The 22,034-nt window shown below is 41.5% G+C and overlaps 1 protein-coding gene across 3 annotated transcripts; it reads left to right on the top strand.

The window, feature by feature from the left end:
• The first annotated feature begins 3,270 nt into the window (after nt 1–3,270).
• On the top strand, nt 3,271–21,150 carry ptpn3 (protein tyrosine phosphatase non-receptor type 3). 3 transcript variants are annotated; one of them, XM_037073490.1, is made up of 27 exons: nt 3,271–3,431; nt 4,123–4,174; nt 4,677–4,818; nt 7,168–7,302; nt 7,528–7,570; nt 7,781–7,862; nt 9,286–9,330; nt 9,420–9,472; nt 9,639–9,756; nt 9,859–9,946; nt 10,795–10,883; nt 10,965–11,028; nt 11,460–11,662; nt 11,746–11,871; nt 11,952–12,113; nt 12,921–13,023; nt 13,121–13,198; nt 13,304–13,360; nt 14,597–14,753; nt 14,890–15,065; nt 15,297–15,387; nt 15,583–15,644; nt 15,756–15,902; nt 16,561–16,689; nt 18,633–18,778; nt 18,910–19,045; nt 20,552–21,150. In XM_037073490.1, the coding sequence occupies exons 3-27, from the start codon at nt 4,750–4,752 to the stop codon at nt 20,624–20,626; spliced, it is 2,634 nt and encodes an 877-aa protein (XP_036929385.1). In that variant the 5' UTR covers nt 3,271–3,431; nt 4,123–4,174; nt 4,677–4,749; the 3' UTR covers nt 20,627–21,150. The 3 variants fall into 3 exon arrangements, with proteins under 3 accessions (XP_036929385.1, XP_036929386.1, XP_036929387.1); XM_037073491.1 differs by having other exon boundaries at nt 4,123–4,247; XM_037073492.1 differs by lacking the exon at nt 7,168–7,302 and having other exon boundaries at nt 3,272–3,431.
• Nucleotides 21,151–22,034: the final 884 nt, after the last annotated feature.

Here is a 22,034-nt window from a genome sequence, read left to right as displayed (position 1 = left end):
TTCTTTCTTTCTTTCTTTCTGTCTTTACTCCATGTTTTACTCACTGGTGGTTAAAGGACTATATACCATGATGACAGAATGTAGGCTGCTGTATGTAGAACAGGAGAGAATGGTGCACCCTCTCGGTTGGAGTTAATGTAGGCTACATACCACAGACATTACTTTTCAAGAGAAGAGATGTGGGTCACGGAAACTATAGGCCTGCATGTGTGAATTCATGACAGCATTCCAGCACATGGCAGCTCTACATCTGTCTTCCTGTCTCATGTGGCTGCTGCACGCATGAGAAACATCAGGACCTGTCCACACTGCCACAGAGGCCCAGTTTTATGTTCATTATATATGAGCAAACTCCTTTATCATGACAGGTATACCTCCATAGTGGCTGCTTGTTTTATTTCACAGCATCGGACACTGCAGACACCCTTAAATCCAAATCCCTCTGGATTGCGTAACCACAATTTTATTATCAACATGTGATTATGTAATATGTTCAAGTAGAAATGGGGGAACTATCTTAAGACTGGCACAGATGATGATAAACACATTCCTGAGAGTGGGACAGAGGGTCATATTAATCTGTGCCATCCGTAAAAAGATAAGAAAAGCAAATGGGCTTTGTCACACAATAAAATAAGTCCACAGGTTTCATGGGAAATTTTGTCTTGAATTGGAAAGAACAGTATAAAAGAGGAATGCCGTCAGAATAAGGTAATGTAAATGAGAGAAATGGGACATGAAGTGCAGATACTGAAATAACGTCAAGTTCATCACCGTGTCTGTGTTTCTAAATTTGGGTGCACTGGGTTGAGGGCAGAGTAGGCACAGGGTGTCTTGGTTACTGTTGCAGAAAGCTGATCCTTGGACAGCAACAGAGGGAGGTTCCTCGGAGAGAGAGAAAACCACTCCCCTTTCCCGGCATCCCAAGGTGAACTGGTTTCTGCCAGACTGACTGACCGCCCTCAGTCTGAGACCTCTTGTTCCATCACTCTCTGATGGCATTCGAACTGGCCGGGACTGGTTTTGCCACTCCAGGCAGGCAACAGGTGACGCTGAACACAACGCGCACAGCTCAACTGTGTAACGGCATTCTTACAATAGTGGAAACCCACACAAGAGACAGCAGATCAACTCCACCTACCAGAGAGGCCTAAGAGAGCCGAACAAAATTCAAACAGCACATCTGTAAAATTGAAAGACCCACACAATTTCTGGTCTTAATTTCAAATCGCACCTTTTATTACCGACTTCATTTTCATCTTTTTAACCATTGTGAACTCTTAAATCGGTGATGTCCCTGAGCTGTTGTCGTGTTTTATTCATGGCCTTCTTACAGTCAGAGATCTGGGAGTTGCTGCTGACAGATATTTTGTTGACCTCAGAAATGTCGGGTCAAAGCAGCTTGGTTTCAAACCTGCTTCAGCAGTGAAAATATACTTTAGAAACGAGATACAGTAAGTTAAAGCACAAGAGCACTGCCTGGTTTCTTTGGTTTTTGTAGGCTAAGGGTTGTTGTGTTTGTTTGAAAAGATAGAGCTTAATGGGTGGCTGGTATCTATGAGTGAGTACAAAAGGGGACTGTTGGGCCTTGGCGAAGGTATGCGCCCTACTGAGTGCCATTGTAGTTACTGATGAAACTACCACACAATAAAAAACGTGATTCAAAATATGCTCCACCTTGACCAGTTACATAAAGAAAATGTTGTTACACATTCATTCATCAGCAATAATGTTTTAGCAACATAATATATAAGTAATGTGACACTCACCGGGGACTTTTGATACCGTAAATGTAATAATACCATTGAAAATGCATTATAGTTAGCAAATCTTATTTTGGGTGCATGTCTGTTCCATCTATTAGGGAAGAAAATATAAATCAATCAGGTTGTTACACATTAGTAAACAAGCTGGTGCTTACAGGAATTATTGGGAGTGTTTTAATGCAATAAGTAGTGTATTCCACATACAGTTTAGTACATTTGTTACATATGACAGCAGTACTTAATCTGTCCTGTAGATGGCGACAGCAAACTTTTTAAAATATAGCACTAATATTACTGTGGTAAACTTCTAATAGTTATGTAATAATGGTAATGATAAATGAAAACATCAGTTGTATTTGTACATTTGCTCATGGACTGTTCTTACATTAAGTACAAATCTGTGGTATTTCTACTTTTCTGGAGCATTTTTTTAGGGAAATATTGTACTTTTTTTTATTGAACAAGTGAAGAATTTACATAATAGGATGTGTCACTATAAACTACCTAACAATATATACAAACACAGCAGAACAATTAATTAATAAATGACAGAGTCAATCTAGTTGATCAGCAGCTTGTTTGAGAGATGCTTCATGCAAATTTCTTCTCAAATATCAGAATGTAATGCTTTTTAAATTTGAATTATTCTAATAAATTGAATTGGCATTTACTGATAAAAGGTTTGGACTACTGACTGGACCAATCAGCAGATAAATCCATGATGACAATAATCATTATTGGTCAAATGCTTGGGCTACAGCAGTGACATGTTCCTTACACATAAATGCAAGAGTGATAATAATGTAATGTTTTTATATAAAATAATATGAGAATTTAGTAACGTAAGAAATGAGATAAAGACATTTATAAAGAGAAGATTTATAAACATAAAGGGTAAAGAGTAAGATAATTGATTTATATAGATATATAATTTTTCCAACATTCTCTGGTATGGCTGAAAGTCTCTCATACCAATGGTACTTGGGTAAAAGTCTTAAAGTGTCTGATATTAAGTGTGCTTAAGTATCAGGAGTTTAAGTAAAAGAGAATTCTACACATAACTAAACAGTTTGGGTTGACTGATTTCTAAAAGACAATCTGCAGTACAACGCCCTACTTTAACTATTGATTGTTTTGTTAATAATAACCTGCGGCTCATCTGCAGTTTCTCCTCACTCTCTGTCAGCATCAGCACGTGGCAGACAACACAGTATCATACTGTTTTGATTTGTTTACATTTGGTGGACCCTGCCACCTTTCTAGCTTCAAACAGTGCTCAGGGGACCTTATCTTCCTCTGAGAACAGCTTGTTTATCCAGTTATGGTAAATCCTTTCTTGTTTATTTTAGTTTGTAACATCACCCCGTTAACAGTTTCTGAGTTTGACTGTTTCCTTCAAAACTACATAGTGCCCCTTTAATGAACGATGAGCTTCATTGCCTTTTCCTATATGCTTTGCGTGCGCGCGCACCCGGCAGCGCGCACCCCGGCGTGAGCGCGCGCGGCGAAGGGGCGGGGCCGCGCGGAGTCAGCGCAGGCAGGGATGAGAAACTTGTCCCGGATATTTACCTAACGATACCTGGCTGCTGTGACGCGCCCCGTCCCGAGGTCTCCACAGCGGACTGTCCGAGGAGTATGAGCCGTGTCTGACGCGGGACGAACGAGGTACACTTCTCCTTCTCTGTCTTTTAAACCGCCTCTTCCCAGAAAAACACATCCACTTGGCCAAGTTGTAGCTGCGAGCACGTAGAGCCTGTGGTTGGTGGAAAGTTTGGCCGGTGGAGTGTTCCTCCTTTTGGGTGTAGCTGTAGAAAAACTCAGGTTGGCAACAGGTTCCTTGTTCGCTCTCGGGCTCAAAGTACAGCGGGGTCAGTGAAGGGTTCATTATCGACACAAATACACTGAGAGAGGCCCTGTTTATTCATTGGTATGTGTGTGTGTTTGGTGAAGTAACAGCAGAGGCTGTAGAGCTGAGCTTTAACATCTATGCTAGCTGTGTTTAAATCCTACAATGGTCACGTTTAACCTGTGCTGAACAGCCTGTGACAGAGAAATCTTTGTTGAAACCATCAGAAAGTACAAGAACTTCAGTCTCAGTTCCTCCTCTGCCGCTGTCACAGTATCAGAAATAGCAGCAAGATGCAAAACAGTCAGTGAAGTCATAGTGCATCATGATCAAATCTGCTTTTTTTTTTTTAAAAATGTAGCATTAGTTTGTAAAGTCATTAGACACCTGCGTGTGAGAGAGTTATCATGGAAAACTGGTCATCAGACTGGGACCAGCTCTGGTTTAATATATTCACAGTGTGTCACCGTGTTCAAACATTAACCCAAACAACACTGTCTGTCCTTTCAGAAACCGGCTTGGATCCATTAGTCATTCACCTGGAAACCAAGACAGGACACATGTATGGACACACGCCGACATGCATGTAGCTCTCACACCCTTGCACCCCCTCACACACACAGATTGATGTCAGGGTAAGTTTTGGGGTTACATCCATGCATTAGTTGTGCATGTGTGGTTTGCTTCCAGCGCCTGGTTGGTCTCAGATCAGTCGTCGTGCTGCCGATGGGCGTGTTCAACTCTGAAAATGTTTAACATTCTTATCATTCAGCTGCCTGCGAAAGGCGGAGAGACGCAGAGAGGGAGAGCAGCAGGGAGAGGGAAGGGACATGTTCAGACCCAGGCCAAATAATAAGGAATTACACAAACACACACACATACAACAGTCACTCCTTCACATTCACAGCGCATTACTCACTGCAGACCGATGCAGCCCATACAGTATATTACTCACCACACAGTGTCATCCTGAGGGAGGTGCTTTCATTGGAAGACAACAGGCTGGAAACATCTGACACTGTTTTTGTGGTTGTCTGTGTGTGTGTGTGTATGTGTGTTTCCAGGTCCCCACTCAGTGACGAGCTAAGGGCAGGGTGTTTGTCTTGAGAGGGAGGCAGAGTTACCGTGGTAACAGACATGCCAAAACCGGACCTGCTCTGCCTAGTTCAGCTGCTGGACGGCACTATCGAGACCTTCAGAGTCAGCGTGTGTAACACACACAACACACACACTGATGTACACACACTGTTTCCTGGAGATCATATGTTGCTCCTATCTGTCTCTGGGCTCTGCTAATGATCGTAGTGTCAGTTCACCACACAGTGACCGAGCACTCTTTCCTTTTCTCATTGATCCACATCTACTCGTTGACCTTGCTTTGAAGGTTACCTCCTGCAGCTTATAGAGGTTGTCACACTGAGGAGCCTTTTACATCACAAGCACATCATCTCGTCACATGCAGCCGTGGCAGCGCACACGCAGGAAGGCAATCACAGTATTGCTTTGTAGCACAGCAGCTGTGCAGCATCTTTATGTGAACGATGGGAGAGCAGGGAGAGTCCTGTGGTTGTGATGTGCAGAAGGATTTCATTATTAAACTCTGTTTTTACGGCCACTGTGTCACTCCTGTGAAGACAAGGATTTCTTTAACAGATTTTCATTTTGCTTCGACGACAGTTCAGACTGATCCTTACCCCGATTTTGGGTCCACACACAGATCAAAAAGTTTCCTGCCGCAGGAACAAACAGTTCGCCACAGTTGACAGTAAACATGGTCCTCATGATATGATGTGATTGTGCTGCTGGTAATAGAGAGTGTGGATAAAATGAGGATGAGCTGCAGGTTATCCCTCAGTGTGAATAATAAAACAGTGAATAGTAAAAGTGTGTGCTGCAGATGGTCTTTTAGAAATCAGATTTTCACCTTGATAAACGCATTATCGATTGTTTTTGTCTGATTTAGAAGCATATTTAATGTTAAAACCACCACAGAGACACTCTTGGATATTTTAAAAGATAAACATTCATATATTTACAGCCTTATTTCTCCTTATATATCTCTTATATCTCCTTATATTCCACCATGTGGCTCTAAGCCAGTGAAGGATGCAAGGATTGCAGTAATATGTGACCTGCAATTGCTACTAGTGAGAAATCTGGCCGCTTTGAATGAAGGCGGGAGAGAGCTGCTTGATTGAGACAGGAGAGAAGTCTGTTACAGTTATGGAGGTGGGAAAAAATGTCTAGGATATGGAAAGTATGGGTTGGATTTTAGTAAGGTTCCTTAGTTGGAGAAGGCAGCTCTATATATGTTTGGTGATATTTTCATCAAAGTTTTTCTCACTGAGCAAAAACATATCCAAAACGATGTCTATTCAACGTCTTTGCTGGCGTTTAAAAGACGTTCAGTCAACATTTACTTGTGATGTCCAACTGACATCTTTCGTCTCTTCAACTTCAGTCACAGACATCTGAAAAACTTCTTGTGGTTCAATATTAAAATTTTTATGACGGTCAAATTTTAGTCCATGCAAAGCAAAGCTACAGAGTGGATTTGAACCCCTGGTCTTTACCTCAGTTACCTGCATGAGGCATGTCCTTTACCAGGTGATGTATTTATCAGCTCTGTTACGCACCTTTTGGTCATCCAGCCTTGGAACATTAGCCTAATTAATGAAGGTGATTGAAGTTGAAAATAAATTATATTGTAAAAACTCCAGGACATCAATGGTTAACGTTGAAAAGATGTCACGACAACTCTTTAATACCGGCTCTGGCACTTGTTTGGATATGGTTGTGCTCAGTAAGTTTGGTCAAAGATTATATTAAGGTTTCTTACGGAGGGTTTGACATATGTTGACCGGAGGTTCGATGCAGGGGATTGTCTGCTGAAACAATCTTATTTGGGCCACTGAGAAGGACCTCGGTTTTGTCTGGGTTCAATTGTAGAAAATTGAGTGCCATCCAGTTCTTTATTGCATTCAGGCAGAGATGGGGGGTCGCAGTGTTGCTCATATCACATCATAACAGAGCTCCACTTTGCTGGAATAACCTTTCACTACACGTATGAGAGGCAGGCTCTGTTGACATTTCAGAATCAAGGCTTAGAAATCAGGCTGGAAACAATTTGTTTTATTTTCATTATGAACCCAAATCATTGAATGTCTGCTTATTGACAGTCTTGTTATGGATATACTGTATGATCTTTGTTTTTAAATTAATCACCCCAACCATCTCATCTCATTAACACTTTTCCCCTTTTGTTAGAGTGTAAGCGTGCTTATGAATGTGCCCATACTTTTACATGCATTGTTGTGTTTTGCTGTTTTCACTAATGTGTGAAACACTGACTGAGTGTGCAGAGACTATGTGGGTGATATGCAATTTAAATAAAGTGGAAGTGAAGTGGAAGTTGAAAGTAAGTATCCTGATCCATGAAGCACTGCTGCAGCATGTGGCACAGTATATTTAAAGGTAAAAATAAGCTGCCGTTAGAAATGTCACTCAGAGTTTTGGCTGGCATCAGTGGAATCGTCTGTTGGTTCCATGTTTCAGAAGCAGGATGAAGGTGTGGTTCTGTTGGACCTCGTATGCGACCACCTGGGCCTGCAGGAGAGGCAGCTCTTCAGTCTGCAGATCAGAGAGTCCAGCACAGCCATCGCCTCCATCACAGCCAACACACACTCTCCTGTGAGCTCACTGTTCATCTGCGGCACATTCAGACTGAGATTGTAATATATTGCACTCGCTGATCGCTGTTAAAGACGATGATAACCACAGGGTATGCTCGCATAAATGCTTTTTTTAGCCCCAGCTAGCCATTATACTTAATGAATTTCTCTCTCTCTCTCTCTCTCTCTCTCTCTCTCTCTCTCTTTCTCTCTCTCTCTCTCTCTCTCTGTCTCTCTCTATCAGAGATGGTTGGAGCCTGAGAAGCCCTTGAAGAAGCAGATTAAAGGTATCTGACTTGTTCTGGTTCTGGAGAATTTACTGTATTTACCAGAAATTACTTCTCTCAACATATAAATGTTTTAATTTCATGTTTTAAAATGTATTTCAGTACATTTATAGAAAGGAGATATAGGAGAGCAGAGGTGCTGTAGATGACTGAGGTGAACTCGTACACTGCACACCGTGTCACATTTGACAGGATGACATTTCTCTGCAGGTCTCGCTTCTCCCTTTTATCTGAACTTCAGAGTACGATTCTTCATCTCTGATCCCAACTCTCTGCAGCATGAACAGACAAGGTTAGTACATGTGCTGCTCTGTCATGAGTGTTTTTGCTATGTGGAGAGGTTGTTTGACTCAGAAAGGTCCTTCTTGCAGGGATTGTTGAAAAAAATGAAAAGCTTAGTACTCAGTGTCTATCTTGTTCTGTCATGTTTTAGTTAACCATCAATGCTTGGCTCTGTCCAAGGCCAAATAAATAAATTCATGTTTTTGTGATGTGGTGTCAGTTCAAAACGAAGGTCAAACAAGTCTGAGAGGTTACACCCATGCTAGTTGCTCTGTGAGGCTGCACTCATGCACAGCAGTATTGGCTGATGTTTAGCAGTTCAGATGTAATATTGACTGCATTTTATAAAGTGCTTTCTAGTCTCCTGTCTTCTCATAGTACACTGGCAGGTGGACAGCACCACACAGCATTGCTATGCTCAGCCATTCACAAGTTCAGACCTGATGGAACGGCCATTGGAAACAAGTTTGTGTTCAGTATTTTGCCCAAAGACAATTCCACATCCATGATGTTCTGAGTAGTGGACCTCCTGCTCTACCTCCTGAGCCAAAGCCGCCCTCATATTTAGTCTGTTGCTTATTTTAGATTAGTGTGTAACCATGCTAACAGTTGCTAATTAGCTTTAAATACAGTGTACAGCTGAGGATGATGAGAATGTCATTTGCTTTTGTAGGTCTTCAGACATAAACCAAAGTAACTGTGATATTAAAATGAAATATAAATATTGTGTTAATATTACACATATGATAATATTGTCTGAATAATTCAGCGAAGCAATTCGTCGTGGTGCGTCTTTTGTGTATGAGTTCATGGTTCCCTTTTCACCAGTAGTAAAAGGAAGGCTGAGGCTGAGTAGATGATAGTAATTGTTGTTGTTTTTTTTTTTGTTTTTTTTACAATAATTACAGACTCTCTCTCAACCTCCTTAGACTTGTATTTTGAAGGTGGAAAAAAAAGAGAGAAAACACACAGCAGTCAAGGTTAAAAATGAATTTCTTTGCCAGCATCTTTTCAGATTTTTATAGATATTGCAATAATAACAGCCCTTGAGGCTATTATATGAAAAGAACATAACCAGTGTTGTTATAATTAATCCTGGGGGGACATAGATTTGTGTATGAGATTTTATGGCAGTCCATCCAAAATTTGTTGAGACATTTTATTAAAAAAACACAAATGTTAGGCTGCTGGCACTAGCTGAACAATCAGAGGATCATCACATGTTGTAGAATTTATCCTCTGAGGACCATGACCGCCTGTAGATCTCTAAATTTGCAAAACATTGAATAGTTGTTGCCATATCAGTCTGATTCAAGGTGGCAGAGCCATTCAGCTTGTGTGGCTGAAAACACAAGAATGTTTGAAGGGGTTTCTACAGGAAACAGAAAATACAGGTGTGAGTTGTTATAGTTCCTCTTGTTTCCTCCCTACAGGCACCTGTACTTCCTCCAGATCAGGAGTGACATTAGAGAAGGACGGTGAGTAACACACAAACACAGCCACCTATTCCCTTGTGCACAGTTTGTGTTTAGCTGTTATGATGTATAATCATGGAGCATGATTGCAGGTTGCAGTGCCCGCTGAGTGCAGCTGTAGTGTTGGCTTCTTATGCTGTGCAGTGTAAGTCCCGTCTCTTCCAAGAGAAACAAATGATTAATGACTTAATAAGAACTCTGTGAGTAATTGCTCTTGTTGACGATGCCGTCAATAAGCAGCAGCTCTGTTACAGTATCCCAGCTGTCAGTGTGTGGATCTGGTTATATGTTTCTGTGTCAATCACCGGCAGCTGAGATGGGGGATCACAATCCGTCCCGACTCCCTGGTTACATCTCCAAGTGCCACTTCATCCCTGAGCAGGATGAAGACTTCTTGTCTAAAGTGGAGGATCTGCATCCACAGCACAAGTAATACCTCAGTTCATTACATCTAGTCGTCACTGGAAAACAACCAGTTTATTGTGCGGTGGCTTCCTGCTGTTGTGTGTGACTTTGTGTGTGGGTTCCCAGGGGGCTGAAGCAGAGCGAGGCAGAGCTGTGTTTCCTCAACACAGCACGGACGCTTGAGCTGTACGGAGTGGAGCTGCATGCTGCCATGGTAGAGTGATTCCTTTGATTAATCGCTCATGTGTTCTGTTTAAAGGGATAATTCACCCCAAAATCAAAAATGCATATTTTTCCTCCCACCTGTAGTGCTGTTTATCCATCTAGATTGTTTTGGTGTGAGTTGCCGAGTTTTGGAGATATGGACTGGAGATATGTCTGCCATCTCACAAAAACATACATTTGATAAACTCAACAACAATGTCTTCTTCCAGAAATCATGACCTGGTTACTCAAGATAATCCACAGACCTTGTTGTGAACAGTTACATTTTTTTCTTTCTACCACACTACACCCGCAAACTCTGTCACCATGTATGAGGACACATGGGAAAGAGGTTAGCTAACTAATACCCCTATTACACTGGTCAAAAAAACATCTGGCTTTTGGCTTTACTCCTGCGTCAATTGACTCTGCACAGCTATTTAAGCGCTGATGGACGCTGGCCTGTTATACCTTCAGAAAAGTTAGTGAAAAACTAACCATTGTTAGTGGCTTCCAAGAAAAAAGTTCCTACATGAAACTGAACACAACAAACCCTGGAGTCTGTGTATTATTTTGAGTTACCAAGTCATGATTACTGGAAGGAGTTCTGCTGTGTTGATCAAATGTATTCCTTTTTTGGGGCTTTGAGCAACACAAGGCATCTAGTTCAATCATTTTGGAGAGAAGGCTTCAAAAATCTGTAACTCGCACCAAAAATAATCTAGATATAAATAAGCACTACTGGTAAAAAAGTAAGGTAAAAAATAGGTACTTCTGATTTTAAGGTGAACGGTTCCTTCAATTTCCTTCCATTATTTCAAAGACTTACTGTCACTCCCTCATCTTTATTTCTCTCAGGACACCAACAACGCCCCTCTGATGGTGGGTTTGGCCTCCAGTGGTGTTGCAGTTTTCTGCAATATGATTTGCTCCAGTTTCTTCCCCTGGTGAGTGATGGAGCCACTAATTACTTGGCATGTTTCTGTAATTCTCTAAAGCCTCAACAAACTGCATTTTTTCACATGTAGGGGCAACATCATCAAGATTTCCTTCAAGAGGAAACGCTTTCTCATACACCTGAAACGTAAACATGTAAGCGAGTTCCTCCATGGTCTATTCGTTCTCGATTTGATTGATCTGCTCTGAGCAAGTTGCTGCTTTTAATTGCTCTGCACACTTGGCTGGTAAATCCAATGAAAGTTGGGAGTCAGCACAATTGTTTGATTGCTTCTTTATTGAGCTGTGATGTAATTATTGTAGTTAAACACTTACAACACTGCACTACATACAGGACTACATACAGGTGAATGGATTAAATTATTCATAACCACACTTTGGTAGATTTTCTTTTTGTGTTCCAATGTGTGAACAATCATAAATCATTCATGAAAAATACAAGGGGAGGCGTTGTTTTATACCTGACAAGCAACCTGAGCAGAATCAGTTACATAACAGAGATGTGACCTTGAATATTAGAGTTACTTTTCAAAACTAAACAAAAGCCTAACTTGTTCATGTTGCAGGGGGAGACTCAGGATTGTGAGGTTTCTCTGCTTCTGCCCTGCCCCAAGACTTGTAAGAACCTGTGGAGGTCTTGTGTGGATCATCACTCCTTCTTCAGCTCCAACCGGACTGTCCGGAGTCCCAAATACAACAACAGCACAGTTCAGTCCTACAAAAAGCTCATAACACAGCACCTGGGCCTCGGCAACAGTAAAACTGAGAGGTGAGCTTGCGCTTGTATATTTGTGTGTACCTTCTCTAATTGTCACTGAACTAAAGTTTCCTTTTTTCTTTCCTGATGTTCAGTGGTCCAGTGTGCCAGCGTGTGGTGGGAGGGATGGTGTGGAACCCGGTCCTGCAAAGGTCGATTTCATCAGAGCACCTCGAGACCAAGAGTCTGCCCTCGAGATCGCCCCCAACCACCCCAAATTGGTATGACATACAGGTTTTGTCTAACATCTCAGCATCCTCTTGCTGTCCTATCGTTTGATGAAAGCTTGTCTCTCTGGCAGGCGAAGCCCTCGAGTTCGCCACGGCATCCGTAAACCTCGCCCGTCCTCAGTTGAACTGACCAATGAACTGAAAGACATGTCGGAGGGAGAGGATGTTTTCTACACATACAGGGCATCCATGAGCAGCAGCAGGATGGACAGTGAAGGGGATTCACCGCATCAGTTAGTATCAGATACAACAGTAAATGGTTTCTATTGAGGTTCTAATTAGTGTCTGCGTTTCCATCATTGTATTTTTATGCACATGGTTGATAAAAGCAGCGTAATAACGTCCTCAATTTGAAACACCTTGTCAGAATAAGTTCTGATTTAGCAAACGTTTCACTCACATGTTTGGACTCTGAGAGAAGAAGAAGCAGTTTGAAAACACTGACAACCTCTGTCCATTTTTCTCCTGAGGCGACTGTGGTGCACATATGTATGCCAAAGATGGTTTACTCCAAAAAAGAAGCACCTCTCTGTATCGATTTGAAATCTGGATGGATGTAAAGCAACATTAAATAGAAATTGGTAGTTTGTGCGAGTTAGCACTCCAACATTTGTTAATGCCTATCCCTGTTTTCTGTAACAATATAGTAGTATAGTTTGTATTGTATGACATAGTGCCATAAAGTAATACACACTTTTCCTGGGGGATCCATCATGTCCCTCCAAGTTACAAAATGAAAATACAAGTGATCGGGGCACAGAGTGGGATCATTTGAAGGTCAAATAGTTACATAATGTTTTTTCCACTTTGTAGTTATTGTTACAAACACATCATAGTCATACTGTGTTGACACCCAGATAGGCCTCACAATTAAGTATTTTACCAAAATTGTTCAGCCCTAATGTGTATTATTAAAATATTTATGTTAACAAAAGAAAAGAGATGCTGAGAATATGAGCGAAGTCATAATCATTTTTCCTGAGAGTCATTTTTTAAATCTGTAAATGAGGGTGAAAAATCTCTTTGTTTCATCTTTTCAGCCTTTCTGGCACTTATAACCATGTGACAGATGAGGCTCTGATGCAAACGGATGACAGTATCGGAGAGGAGGATGGTGACCAAAGCTTACAACACTACAACAAGGTCTGTTATCTAATCATCAACTCTAAATAAGTGTATTACTGGATTTTCATCCATGTGCATGCATATGAATTGATTCTTAGTACTTGTATCTACGCAGGGTGCTCTTGGTGATGGTGACTTGATGCTGATATGTATCGCCCCCGATCATGAGGGCAAGTTTGGCTTCAATGTTAAAGTGGGTCGCTCTCTTACACTCAACACACATGACAAGTTTCATTTGTTTACACCCTTTATGTTGTCATCGCTGTCTTGCTCCATTTAATTGCCCAACTCTCTCTAGGGTGGGGTGGATCAAAAGATGCCTCTGGCCATCTCCCACGTCAAACCTGACTCTCCGGTAAGAACCTTTATGATGAACAGTATCGACTGGTGGATTAATATTTATCAAGATGGACTGGACTGACACAGAGCTGTCACATTTAGTTAATTAATTCATTTGTCAATTGACACAAAAATTACTTAGTTACTATTCTGAAAAGCTTTTAATGTGTAAGTCAAGCAAAAACGCCAACGTGAGAGGAATATGAAAAATCTTTGGGTTGGTGAGTGTTGGTCAGACAATGAAAACAATTTTAAGACGTCAACTTTGGCTTGTGGACACTGTGGACATTTCTTACCATTGAGACAGTTAGTTAATTAATTAAATGTATTAAGGTATAATTCAAAAGAATTATTCAAATATTTGATCATTTTAAGTAAAGTCCATATTTAGTTCTTTATAAACAACCCTGAAAATATAATGTTATTGAATGCAAGAAAAACAAAGAAAAGGTACATTATAAAAGAGTAGAAAAAAAAGTTAATAGATAAATTAATACAAGTTAGACACAAGGTGTTCATATTTAAATTAACATTATGTAAAAATTGGCATTTTGTGAGATTTGGCGCCCCCCACAGTTTACGAGTGTGACACCACTGTCGTAAATGCAAATCCTGGGTCTGTCACAGTGTCAGACATAATGTAGGTGCGAACTACAAACAAAACTCATTACGTCAACAATGTAATGTGTTGAAAACGTGTATATTGAAATAAACATGTATGTAATCCTGTGATACTACCCTCTCACTGAAGTTACATAGTGCAGAAACAAGTTATAGCGACAGAGACATCATTTTCTTTTAATATACAATTTGTAATCCAGCAAGGGGAAATTCTTTTTCAACTCACATTACACACACAGGATGTGAACTAGCATTCTCCAACCTCTAGTTCACACCATACTTTTTTTGGCCCCATTCACCCTGTTACAAGAAACTGACTTTAAAATGATCCTGAGGCTGTTATTTTAAAGAAAAAATTTGCATATTGAAAAGTTGCTTTAAATGAGGAGTAAAAAAGTCACTAAATGTTTTACTATTGAAAAGATATGAAATAACTAGGGACCATTTAGTTGGGAATGCATCGGTTTTTTGTTGTAGTCGGGCAGTTATATTTCCCATATGAAAAACCTGATTCTGATCATCTTTTCTGATCAAGACTAAGAAGGACTCTAAGAAAGGCTGATGGTAACTTTAAAAAAAAAAACACTAAATGTGTAGATGTAAGATTTAATTGGCCCTGTGTTGTTTGTAGGCAGGTCGATGTGAGCCCAAACTCCTGGAGGGAGACCTGGTGGTGCTCATCAACGGTCGAGACATTTCCGAACACACGCATGACCAGGTCGTCATGTTCATACGAGCGAGCAGAGAGTCACACTCCAGAGAGCTGGCCTTGCTTATCAGACGTAAAGGTGTGTGTGTGTGTGTGTGTGTGTGTGTGAGATGGAGAGACAAAACCGCTGAACCAGCGTGTGATCTAAGTGGGCACATTGTCTTGTCTGTTTCTATGAATATTTATCACAGCCTTGAACTGTCCTTGTATTCCAGGTACTGGCCGTGTGGCACCCCTGCTGCAGCTGCCTTCCGCCCTCACACTCACCGGCCAATCGCAGGGAGACAAGCCGCATTCACCTGGCCAGTCGGGGCGGGTCACGACACTGGAGGAGTCAGTGAGACAGCTGGAGAGAGGAATACAGTCTGGCACACTTAGCTTTCATTTTGAGGTATTTAAATGAAGTCAACAGGTTTTTATATGCTGGAGCAGAATATGTCTTTATTTTTAGCAGGATTAGGTAGTTATTTTGGGGATCATAACAAGCCTTTTAAGTGCTGATTTTGGGGCAGATGTTGGCCCTAATCTTCACTCCTGACAATCCAAAACGAAGATGCCACTACTGGCTTGGAATTTGTAGCTTTTGTTTGTGTTTGTTTACACGTGTGCTTGTAATTTCTAGAATTTATACAGGAGGAAGCCGGGTCTGTTTCTTAGCTGTGCTCGGCTCCCTGAGAACACGGACAAGAATCGATATAAGGATGTTTTACCTTGTAAGTTATTGTGACTGTGTGTCTGTCCCCTGCTGCTGTTTGTCCCTTCTCTACCTGGTGCACTCAACCCCTCCACTTTCAGACCTGTGCTGCCTTTCTAACCTTCATCTGGAGCTGTGGCACCTCATGAAATTTAATTGTTTTGGCCTGCGGTGCGTCGACAGCTCTGTTATGACCCTCTTGCTCTTCTTTCAGATGATTCTACCAGGGTGGTGCTCCAGGGCCAGGAGGACTACATCAACGCCAGCCACATCACGGTGCGCATCTCTGATGTGTGAACTGTGTGTCGTGTCCTTGTCTGACATTAAATGTAAACTCATCCTCTATGTGTGTGTGTGTGTGTGTTTGCATCTTCGTCTGTGTCTTAGGTGGCGCCCCCAGTGTCCAGTGTTTGTTTACGTTATGTTGCGGCTCAGGGTCCATTGCCACAGACCTGCACTCACTTTTGGCAGACTGTTTGGGAGCAACAGATACACACCATCATCATGCTAACAACTCTGACAGAGAGAGGACGGGTATACATACTTCTACGCATTCATACTTTTACAGTGCAAACGCGAGTAAGCAGAAAGGGAATCTTGAGCGTGAAATCACACAGCTTGGTGTCAGCGATGAGTGAACACACTAATTACTTCTTGCACATTATTACATGCCGTTTTATTTGATACACGATTACTGTAGTTACAAGCTCCAGTGCGGATGTTTGCACACAGAAACAATCAATCAGCACAGTTGAGAGTAATAACAGGGTTTCACGCTGTGGCGGAAAGCTAAATGTAAATTGTGAGCAAGGTGGAAATTAGATAAATCATCTGAGGGTGAAGACACATTCACTCCGAGACAGAGGCAGCGACGCATCAAGGTCGTTTCGAGTGAAGATGTCTCAGCTTGCCTGTTGCTTGGTAACCAGATGCTTAACATTAATTGATTGATTATTCGACAAGTGCCCCGAGTTTTCTCTCTTCCTGAGGATCGCACACACATCGACAATCAGTTCACATCCTGCTCCTGATGAATTGCTTTTGTTCCTCAGTCCGGCGGGTGGGACGAATCACAAGTCTGATTTCATGAGAGGCAGGCGCAGCAGATGTAGCAGCAGTTGTAAATTGTATCCTGACTCATGACTCACATCAGATGTAATGTAATTTGTTTGTTGATGTCATACGCCTGCAGACCAAGTGCCACCAGTACTGGCCGCATCCGCCAGAAGTGAAGGATTACGGACACATGCGGGTGAAGTGTCACTCGGAGGAGTGTAACCTGGCGTATGTGACGCGACAGTTCACCCTGACACACACACAGGTACAGAAACTATAAAGCTACAGAAAATGAATGAGCTACTATTTTGATAATAATTGTTTAAAGGTCCATTGTGTAGGATTTAGTGCCATTTAGGGCTGCGCAAAACACACAGACTTTGGTATGTCCCCTCTGGGCAACATGGCAGAAGAGGACCCACTCTGTAGATAAAACTGAGGTAATAAAAAAAAGTCAGTAAACATAATTTCAAATATTATATTCAATTTCTGCACATCAAATCCCCCTAAATCATACACACATGACCTTTGAAGTCCAAAAGTTAAACTTTTCTAAGCTTCTCAAATGTGAAAATGTGATGATTTTCCTTGTCTTAACATTGTAGTTAATTCAGTATTTTGGGGTTTTTGACTTTTGGTCCAACAAAGCAAGTCAATGTTATGAGATTTTTCACGGTATACAGTATTACACCATTATCATTATTATCGATAATGCATTGACCCTTAAAGGAATGAAAACAGAACAAAGTGAACATGGACCCAAGGCTTGTGTATCTTTCAACACATGCAAGCGCATGTAGTTACAACTTCCTGTCACTGGTTATGTTGAAGTCTGTTCCCCTGTCAAATATGAATATTTAAATATAAATATTTCAGGGGGACTTCAAACTTAGAATTAAATGATTTATTGTGTCTTTATTTCTGAACCTCTCGCTGTCCATCTGCAGTACCTTTAGGGCCCAACAGTGGGCACAGACAGATAAATCTGTATTAGCGTAAATAGTATGTTGTCCAGTACACACTGTTAGGAAAACTTTTTTATTTTCCAGATAATATGATTTAAAACAAATATTGAGACACATTTTTTAAACACATTATAAAGAATCATTGCAAAAAATGTTTATATATTGGCTAATATTTGAAATATACATTTTTTTACTCCCCATTGTTGGCATCTGCGTTATAAATCCTGTATTGGCTGAGCTCTAAAAGTTAATCAAATGTCTACAGTATGAGGAATGTGTATTTTCATGTCCCTGTATACCTTGAAACGGTTGTCCTACTGCAACCTGACGAACATTTTTTCGAGGTAGAAGCAGGCAAGATATTCAGTTGTGAAAATAATCATTAATTGCAGCCCTTGTAACAGAGTTCACACCTGCTCCTATATCCACATGAGACCAGAATAAAGCATGACCACGGTCACGTAACACGGAGGCCTTTTCTGTTTGTATGTTTGGTAGTGTTATGTTCCATGTTTGTGCCATATGTCACATAACAGAGCTCACTGCAGGCTGCAGCCACTCCTGGCAAATCTACAGCCAACATACATACACCTACTTCTGTGTGGGTGGTTTGGACTGTATGTGCACGTGGGGAGGGCACGTGCATGAGTGTGTATTACTTAATTTCCCACTGTGTAGGACATGTGGGTCTTGTCCTGAGAAGTTTATGTGGTTGATAATGAGATTGAATTAGTTGTTTTTCACATTCACTTCCACGGTGAACAGGTAAATAAACAGATAATGCTCAAGGAGGCATGAAGTCTGAATGCACACACACATGCAGTCACAGATACTGCTGTGTGGGCCCATCTGCTCCTCTGGCGGAGTGAGTTAATCCCTGCATGGAGTCACAGGTCACATGACCGCTATAAACTCTAAACTCAGCTATTTCCTCCCCGCCTTCACTTTTTCTGTCCAGCTCTGGTCTTTTCCTCTCTCCTCTCTCCACCTGTGTCCCTCTTCACTGCCTGAGATCAGTGTCACCCACTGGTCACGTGCAGGTTTGCGCTCCTCACCAGCTCCGTTTTTTCACTAAACCCCTTTGTGGGTTTTAGTTTTGTAACATACTGAATACTGTCAGAGCAGCAGTCTGATGTGGGGGATTTATTTTCAAAAGGTTACATGTTTATTGTTTGAAATGTAGGTTATGTGGTACCTTAATACTCTCTGATTACCTGCTGTTTCATGTGTGCGTGTGTGTCAGCGGGGTGAGGAACGTGCTGTCACACACCTGCAGTACGTCGCGTGGCCAGACCACGGCGTTCCTGATGACCCCTCAGACTTTCTGCTGTTCATCAGCTCGGTCAGGGAGCGGAGGAGAGGTGAAGAGCCACTAATGGTACACTGCAGGTAACGCACACCCACACACACCCACACACAAACACACACACACAAACACACACTGTCTGTCTCTCTAATTAAACACTGCCAGCACGTAGCTCTACTGTACACTCAGTGTGCGCTTTGAATGACTCTTTCAGCGCTGGGATTGGACGGACAGGAGTTCTGATCACGATGGAAACGGCGCTCACTCTGTTGGATGCCGGTCAGCCGGTGTTCCCGCTGGACATCGTCAGAACACTGAGAGATCAGCGAGCCATGATGGTTCAGACCACGGTACACAGAAACACACTTAGGATTATAGTATCATTAGAATTTATTTATTTGACCACAGTGGTACCTCTCTCCCCTATTTAATCCCTTATTTTGTTTTATCACATCATGATAATCGATCGATTTGTCCAGAATAGTTGTTTGTCTGTCTACATCAAGTTGAATGTACTAAAGAGCCTTTAAGTGGTTGTGAAACTGTTGTGACACTGCCTCTATATAACCTACAAGCAAACAAGAGCATCAGCTGGATGATTGTCTACTTCTGAATAGTTATTATCTTGATGCCTGTCACTTGGCGGATTCTGACTTAGATAAATCTTCAGGCCGGTCAAATCATGCATTTATTATTTAAGAAAAAAACATTTGGGATTTTATTTTTCATTAGACATCCTGCAATTAGTTTGAAATGTTTTTTAATAAAGGTTAAAGAAAGTGATCGGCTTCTGGAGGGTAAAAAAATAAGTTGAATTCTCTAAAAATAGCTTATTAAGAACTTAGAGAGTCTCAAAATGACTTTTTATAAAGGTCAACGACAGTTTTTGACATCGGTGTGCTCCTCAACTTCAACCCTCATTAATAGAAATGTGGCTGCTGCTGATGGCTGACGAGGTGGAGCAGGCAGGCAGGAGTTGGAAGCTGTGCTCTGTGGCACCTCAGTGGTATCAGGCGAGGAAAGTGTTACTCATTGCTTTGGTTTGAGGTAGTGCTGGGAATATGGCAACCCTCCAATCATAAGCCTGCTTCCAGGCTACTACTGCCACCACTATCGCCCTTATTTTGAAAGGAGATCCATTCCCTGAGGCTTCTCGCTCTGATGTTTTTGTGCTGATGGAACGCTTCCTCAGGTTTCCCTCACGTGTTTGTGTCTCTGACAGTAATGGAAAACATGCACAGTCAGAGGACAAACCATCGTGTGTATTGAGGGAGAAGGCTGGCAACAAATCTTGTGAAATCCTGTAGTGTGGTAGTTCGTCTCACAATACTTTCCAGCTTCCCAGCCCTGTCTGTGAGAGCAAAATCGATGTCACCACAAGGCCCGCTCAGTGGCTGTTCTGGAGCTTTCGATTGTTTCACACAGTCTTCCTCAGCAGATGGTGTTGCCAGAAATATTCAGTTTTATTTTTAGAGATGCTAACAGCGTGGCTCTATGGAAGGCAGTGTCGGTCGATTGGTCAGCCCATCACTTTGGTTGGGACTGGAAAATCTCAACAAGCATTTCATTGTTTGCCTCTAAAGACAGTCATAGTTTCTAAAAGATAAATTCTGTTGAGGGCTTCAGATTGCTGATTGCAATTTAAGGAGCCAGCAGATGACTGAGTGCCACACAGAATAGCCCAATGACTTGGTCGTAGGATTTTGTGATTGGTATCATGGTTTAACATTAAATCCACTTGTTTGCAGTTTTGTCAAATTAATGTATCTGCTTGAGGTTTGAGTCAATCGATTTTTCCTGAAACTTCCACATCTCCTCAACTACAAAAACAACACGTTATATGTTGTGTGTTTCAGTGTCAGTTCCAGTTTGTGTGTGAAGCCATTCTGCGGGTCTACAAAGAGAAACAGGGCGGATCTACAGCTCGGTAGGCTGAAGCAGCAAAACGACCAGAACAGACACACTTAACTGTTTCAGCCTCATCTCATCGCGGGCGACTTCAACAGAGGGACTTAAAGGATTAATCTGTCATCGCCTATGGAACTGGTACCCAGAGCGGATAATGAGAGTATAACTAGCTTCAGAGCACAGCTTCTCTGTGACCTCCCACCTTGTCGGTTTTTAGTTTTAAATGATAGCGCGTCGAGCTTGTAGAGGCTGCTGATGTGAGCTGCTAATTTCTGTCCATGAGGCCACACGGGAATGTTGCCCCTACTTATTAAGCTACATGTGCCTTAGACCGACGCCTCCCAGCCGATGGTTCGGACAGGGCGGGGGAGGCAGACCTGGATCGATATATTCTGTAGCTTATCTTTGTTTCCAAAGATGAAGAGCAAGGTGGGCTTTAGATCACTACAGTAGATACTGTGAGTTCACGGCTGCCTGCCAGCGGAGCATCAAACTCACTCACACCCTTAAATTATTAAGACACTAAATAAACACTGATTTATACTGATGTGTCTGCTTTGTCATTTCCTCTGATGATGAATGTTTGAGATCAATAAATATGGATGTGTTTGATGTTCTTTAAAGATTTGATGATGTTTTCGTAACAAATACAAGCCATTTTTTCCTCAGAATGAAGCCGCTCACTGAAGTCTGCTTATTTAATCTTTGACTGAGTGCCTCTAAAGTTGGCATCATATCATGGAAACTATCTCAGCACCACAAATCAGTCAGATACTGTCTGCCGAATATTGACTTACAAAAACAACGACATGTGGCATCGCTGTATCTCTGCAAGTTTATGATGTTGATACTCTTTTAGAGTGTTGTTCAAGTCATACCACTAAAATGTCAGAGAGTGACACAGAATCTTATTTCACTCATAAACACACTTTTGTAAGACATTTTGTCTTGTGCATTTAAGTGGGTTTGTTTGAATCTGTAGCTCCTACTCATATTAGTTCGAAGTTAGAAATGTATACATATATTAGACCCCAACCATCAATAGTGATTGGGCAGAAAGTTGTTCTCAGACAGTTAAAGGGTAACTCCAACAATTATACACATTACACATTTGGGGAGTACTACTGCCTGTGTGAACAAAGTAGTGTAAAGCTTTTCGTGGCTCTAGAGGAAGTTGCATGTAATCTGATAATTTGCCTGCAGTGATGTCACTCAGTTGCTAAGATGCATTGTGGGTAATGTAGGAGCTAAGTGTTAAAAAGCAGTTCACTGGTCTTCACTACTCTCGTTTAACATTGTTTGACTCATTATAGACAGTTTTAAAACAAATGAAATCAAAACCGATACAGTACAACCAGAGATACTGCCTTTTTTATTCATTCAACTTCCTTTAAACAAAACCTGACCTCCATTACCAACAATGCAGTTTAG

Source organism: Acanthopagrus latus, chromosome 17 (genome assembly GCF_904848185.1).
Source record: "Acanthopagrus latus isolate v.2019 chromosome 17, fAcaLat1.1, whole genome shotgun sequence".
NCBI lineage: Eukaryota > Metazoa > Chordata > Actinopteri > Spariformes > Sparidae > Acanthopagrus > Acanthopagrus latus.
The sequence above is the reverse complement of the archived record's forward strand: the minus strand, read 5'-3'. Positions and strand labels throughout refer to the sequence as shown.

Bases quoted from the DNA above. Each gene is read 5' to 3' on its own strand.
- ptpn3 (XM_037073490.1), top strand. From the start codon at position 4,750: ATGCCAAAACCGGACCTGCTCTGCCTAGTTCAGCTGCTGGACGGCACT. The intron at 7,303-7,527 runs GTGAGCTCACTG...TCTCTCTATCAG, and splicing joins CAGCCAACACACACTCTCCT to AGATGGTTGGAGCCTGAGAA. The intron at 15,645-15,755 runs GTGCGCATCTCT...TCTGTGTCTTAG, and splicing joins TCAACGCCAGCCACATCACG to GTGGCGCCCCCAGTGTCCAG.